Source organism: Episyrphus balteatus, chromosome 2 (genome assembly GCF_945859705.1).
Source record: "Episyrphus balteatus chromosome 2, idEpiBalt1.1, whole genome shotgun sequence".
Taxonomy (NCBI): Eukaryota; Metazoa; Arthropoda; class Insecta; order Diptera; family Syrphidae; genus Episyrphus; species Episyrphus balteatus.
In genome coordinates, this window is record NC_079135.1 from 22,344,147 (window position 1) to 22,350,046 (window position 5,900).

The 5,900-nt window shown below is 27.6% G+C and overlaps 1 protein-coding gene across 2 annotated transcripts; it reads left to right on the plus strand.

The window, feature by feature from the left end:
- The first annotated feature begins 1,070 nt into the window (after positions 1–1,070).
- Positions 1,071–5,496, plus strand: LOC129908546 (uncharacterized). Of its 2 annotated transcripts, none has more exons than XM_055985126.1 (2): positions 1,071–1,183; positions 5,210–5,496. In XM_055985126.1, the coding sequence occupies exon 2, from the start codon at positions 5,218–5,220 to the stop codon at positions 5,476–5,478; it is 261 nt and encodes an 86-aa protein (XP_055841101.1). In that variant the 5' UTR covers positions 1,071–1,183; positions 5,210–5,217; the 3' UTR covers positions 5,479–5,496. The 2 variants fall into 2 exon arrangements, with proteins under 2 accessions (XP_055841101.1, XP_055841100.1); XM_055985125.1 differs by lacking the exon at positions 1,071–1,183 and adding an exon at positions 4,986–5,108.
- The last annotated feature ends 404 nt before the right edge of the window (positions 5,497–5,900 follow it).

Genomic DNA, 5,900 nt, shown 5'->3' on the forward strand with positions numbered 1-5,900 from the left:
GTTCGGAGATTGGTAAAATTTTAAAAAAACACACCCCTTGACGAAAGAAATTTTTCCTAATTTTCTTATCGATTTTTTTTTTCTTTTTTTTCTTATTTTGATGTGAAAATTCTTTCCACTAATTTTTTTTTTTTTTTCTTCAACGGGCACGCATTTTTCACGATCACTATACTTTTTACGGAAAAGATCAGCGAGCAGAGCAATTTTCTGAGAACGGCGCGCTATGTCGTAGCTAAATGCTACTACTGAGTTGGAGTGTTTTAGTTTTCAGATTTGGGAGCTACTATGAGCGAGCGTTGTGAGGTGGTGCTGAGATGGGGTTTTCAACAGGAAAAAAAATAAAAAAAAAAATAGAAAAGAGCTTATGAGAGAAAGAGAGAAATCAAAAATATCTTTTAGATACTTTTTTTTTCCTTTCCACGAAAATTCTCAAAAAAAAAAAAAAAAACTTTAATATCAATAGGTAGTGAGAATAAAAATAACGGTGTTTGTGTCTATTTTGGATGAGTTTTTCATTCGCAATGAATTTTTTTCATTACTCGGTGCTCGTGGATGCTGTAACGATTCTATAGGAGATCTTTGAGATTTTATGGATAAATGAGATGCTGAATTCTCTTGAGAACAAAATTTGAAAAAAAAAAAAAAATAAATAAATAAATGACGTAGAATAAAAAGGGAGAACGACTGACGACAATGAGAGGATGACGACGACAAAATATACTTTTTTGCCGGTCGTGTGTCAATGCATTACTTAATGAGATTTAATGTGATCTTTTTTTTTCTTTGGGTTTTCTTTTTTTTTTGTGTAAAGGGTAAAGAAGATAGGGTTGGAATATTTTTTGTTACGTTCGTATTTATTTTAATTAATTTATTTATTTTCTAAGTGCATCTAATGATGCGCATTAAAATTATCTTGGGAGTCTTAGATAAATTGAAGAATTAGCAAATTAGAAGGGAGATAAGGGCTTTTTTGTTGAGAAAATGTGCAATTATTTTGAGTGGAAAAAAAAGAAGATTTAAGGACAATTTACAAATAAACCATAGGTAGTTATCAAATATTTGAGGCTCGATAAGAGTAAACTTAATAGTTAAAACCGGGAAAACTATTTTAAGTAGTCATTATTGACTATTTAAATAGTCACAGAAAACTATTTTAATAGTAATAGTAATTTGAAAAATACGAGTAGGTACTTCGTTTGACTATTAAAATAGTCACAAACACGGTGTAACACTCAAAATATACGAGGGTGGAGAGGAGACCTATCACGTTTTGTAGACCTAGTCGCACTGATTGCGAAACGATATTTACAAAGTCCATAACACCCCCAAAATCTGGAATTAGGGGCAAAAAACGGTTTTTTTTACCTTCACCCATTGAAAAAAAATCTAGCTTCGTCAAATTTTTACCCATTTTCAACAATGTATAAAACATGTAACTTGGTTAAACCACCTAGCATTTATAAGCTGCCAAAAATTCAAAAATTCCATTTTTTTCGTCATTTACCCAACTTCGACATCAAATTAAAGTATTTATTTTCACAACAACATGCTGTTTTAAAATTATATTCTGAAATAATATTTATTTCCAAATCAAACGAGGTATTTTTTATGAAAATCAGTTTAAAATTGGCTTAGAAAAAAAAAATTTACGATATCAACCCAGATACAGAAATTTGAACTTTTAAGGTATAGAACAAAAATGTTGTTTTGGCACGTAGTAGGATAACCTGGGCGCCAGGATTTGATAACGGGTTTTTGTAGAGGAGTTCAATACAAACATTTTTTTCTTTGGGAGGGGGGTCTATCTCCCCCCGTTTAGGTGGGAGGGGCAGTTTTCTAAAAAAAAATTATTAAAAAACAACGGCTACACTTACAGTTATAAGTGATACCATTTCCTAAAGGCAAAATTGCACATTTAACTCTAATTTTTAAATCAATACATTATAACGAATAGTTTTTAAAATAATTGATTTCAAAGTTAAAAATAGGCAAAACTAAATTTTTTTAAACTCATTTTATACTATTTTTATCCAGACTGTGAAGTTTAGCTAATAAAAAATTACTCACCCATAAAACTACCTCAATTGATTCCTTATCGAACAGTGAAAACTATATGATTCCATGTCTTCTAGTTTTTGAGAAAATTGAAAAATTATTTTATCAAATTTTTCTTTTTTCAATTTTTTGTGTTTATATGTTTTTATTTTTCAATTTTCTTAAAAACTAGAAGACTAGAATCATATAGTTTTCACTGTTCGATAAGGAATTAATTGAATTAGTTTATCATCATAAAAACTTTTAGACAGAAATTTCAAAAATCTGTTTTGAAAAAATTTTTTTTTTACTGTTAACTGGGCTAAAACTACGTTCGCCATTTTGCTAAAAATAAATTGATAGGTAGAAATTTGATAAAACTAAATTACAAATTTTTATTTTAAAACAGCATCCTGAAGTTTATATGGTTTAATGTCTTTGTAGTTTTTAAAAAAGTGTAAAAGTTTTGAAAGTTGAATATACATCGAAAGATATTACAATGTGGAAAAAAAATAAACACTAAAAAAAAGGATTAGGAAAAAGTAGAGTTTTGAAAAGAAGTCTTTTGAAAAATAAAATTTTGAAAGCAGAAAATAATTTTTACCTAAATCCAGTTTTTTTTTTAGATTGAGTTCATACTACCTACTGTTTTTAAAATACTGTATTTCAAAATAAAATTCAAAAATATACTAAAAATAAAATGCATGACTTGTTAAACGAAGTTTACATTTGATTTCTATAGGTATCTATATTATACCAAAATATTTTCAAACATTTTCCAAAAAAAAACAAAAAGTGGATCTAAAAAAGTATTAATCAAGAAATAAACACTAAATTAATTTCAAAGAAAATCATAGACTCGTTTTGAATAAAAAAAAAACAATTTTGAAAAAAAAAAAAACAATCAAAAATATTCTGTACAAAATTCAAAAAATGATTTTTTTGAATTTCGGTCTCAATTTAAAAAAAAAATGTTTTGTTCAAAAAGGGAACGGGTCGTTATTCTGAATTCCAAAATTCTGTATGACCAAAATTCTGTATTTGAATAAAAAATTCTGTATGAACATAATTCAGTATTCCATTATTCTGCTTTTCTATTATTCTGTATTTCAAAATTCTGTAAATCCAAAATTCTGTTTTCAAAATTCTGCAAATCTTATACATTTTTATCTTGCCTTTTCAACAATAACAAAAAACAATTTGATGAAATATGTACCTACAATATAATAAAGATTCTTGGCTAAATATTACTCGTATTTTGGTATTCAAGGTATGTCATTGCCATATACAAATTAATTGGGGAGATACTTTACTTCAAAGCATTTTCTGCAAAGAAAATACCAAAAATCTGTACTCCAAAATTCTGTAAATGATAAAAGAAAAATTGTTTTGATAATGAAAAAAAGTGCGCAAGCAATATTACGTAAAAAAAAATCATCTATTTATTATGGTCTAAAGAGCAAGCATAGTTTGTTGTAATTAAAAGTGGTTTAAGAGTGGTTTCGGTAGACAAAAAACTTTCTTTCTTATTTAAAATTTGAAAATACATTCTTATTTAATTTTTTTTTTAAATATTTTCCAACAAACATTTTTGCACAATAAAATGAATCATCAATTCAAAAATAGAAACACGGAAAATCCCTTTCATGCGTTAATATTATAACAAGCCAGTGAAACAGTTGTGGAAAATTTATCAAAACAAAAAAAAGCTTTCATTTCAACAATTCGTTTGCACTCGTATCTTGTGTGTACCTCATACCTCAAAAATAAAATGTTCTCAATAATTTTCAAAAAAAAAAAAAATTATTTCTCTAAAACCATTTAAAATAAATCGCCTACCTCAATAATAATATTACTTGATGTTTACATGTTTTGTGGTATTTTTTTTTTCTGGTAGCATACATTTCAACATAAGTTTATTTATGTTTTTGTATAAATAAAAAATAAATGCTTCATAACATTTACTAGTTTATTGATTGATTAGGTCAAAACATATAAGGCCAAATTATTTTTGTATTTAAATTGCAAACTAAAATAAATCTTTTAAAACACTGTTTGTTTGAAATTAAAATCTTTAAGTATTCGAAACCAAAGACGGTGTTGGATTTTATTTAGAAGTCAATAATTGCCAATAATTCGAATTTGTGGTTCCTAGATTTGCTTATCAAAAGTTAAAGAATGTGCAATATGGTCCAGATTGGTTTCTGTTAAAAAGATTATGGCAGAATGGTTAAGAATTGAGCAAAATACTTCCTTATCCCCAAAATTTTTGAACTGAAATCACGATCTTTATTTTTGTCATGGCTCACTTTAATTAGTTATTAAAACACAGTATTTTATCTTGTAAGTTTTCTGGGAAGATTGTTAAAACATTTGCATTTGTTGTTGTCCCTTAAAATCGCCTGTTCCACTTATTTTGGCTCGCTAATGCCTAATGATCATCGTGATTTTAGTATAACCCAAAAGTTCAATAAAAAATATCAAAAACCAACAAAACAGAAAAGCTCTTTACCAGTTTTATAATAAACTTTTAGATATTAAACATGCGCAGTAAGCAATGAGAAAACATACTTCAAAGTTCTTCTAGAAATATCGGCTGATTTTCACACACATGCGGGTGGTTTGGTTTGAAACTGGACAATATTTTCACAAGATGCTAGTATATTGAACTATTTTATTTTTGTTTGTATCAATTCAAGTAGGGAACTGAAATTGTTTTAAAATTCCAAATCAATTTTTAAAGTTCAAACTTAAAAGTTCACTATGGCGTATGCGTAATATTTTTTGAATTAATGTATAAACTTTAATTGCTAAAAACTAATTCTTGCGCTAATGTATAATCTACAACTGAAAAATCATTCTTAGAAAAAAATCATTTTTGGTCAGCTTTTTAACTGAGACATCCTTCTGTGATCAGATGCCCAAACAACAACAAAATCACAGAACGCACACTTTATATTTCGCCAAGTGCCACAATACAGGACTATTTAGTATAAATTTTGTGTGCGAGTAGAGTACGTCAACGTAAAAATTTGACATAATTTTTTTTCAACGAAATTATAACAAAACAAAAAGTAATTTATTTAACTTCTTATTAAAAATCTAATTGATACCTAAAATAATTAATAAAATTACAAGTGAAACAAATTTCTGTGTCTTTTTTTTTTTATTTCAGCGAAACGCATGGCAATTTTATTAGTACATTTGCGTCGAATTATCCTCCTGCTCAGCATTGTTTATTTTGGTGGAGCTTTTGTGCGTAAACTTCTGACCGATAGTCGCCGGGCCCACCTGCATCAGCTACGCAAAACATTTCCGTCAAAACATTTACACTTTCAAGCGTGGGCTTACATTTACACCGGATATGCATACGTGGTGTTAGTTAATTACTTTAGTGAAAGCTATTTCACAAATATTTTCGATATTTTGACAACTGCAACTTAAAGTAAAAAAAAAACAAAATGGATGCCATACATATATGTAAACATGTTGTCGTTTTGTTGTCAACATGGCGTTTGGATTGTATGGCATCTAGCCTAAAATAAAAATGAATGAGTTCGATTTATGAATTGGCATGACGAATAATTTGGTCACACAAAAATATTTATTTTTAAATTTTTACAATAAAATGGGTCTAAAAATCTGTTTGTGTGACCAAATAAAGAACAATTTTAATAATATTATTTTGATTTTATATTTGGATACCGGTTAGTGATTTATTTTTGAATTACCTACTTATTGTAAAAAAAAAATTTTTTATTGAATTAAAATTTTTTTTTAAAGAAGTTCGAGAGTTTCTTTTTTGATTCTTGACGGATAAGTCAACCATCTTTTGGAACCTTATCGCAATGCCGATATATCGACGT

What these genes read in the sequence shown, in the direction of transcription:
- LOC129908546 (XM_055985126.1), top strand. Translation starts at nt 5,218, where the DNA reads ATGGCAATTTTATTAGTACATTTGCGTCGAATTATCCTCCTGCTCAGC.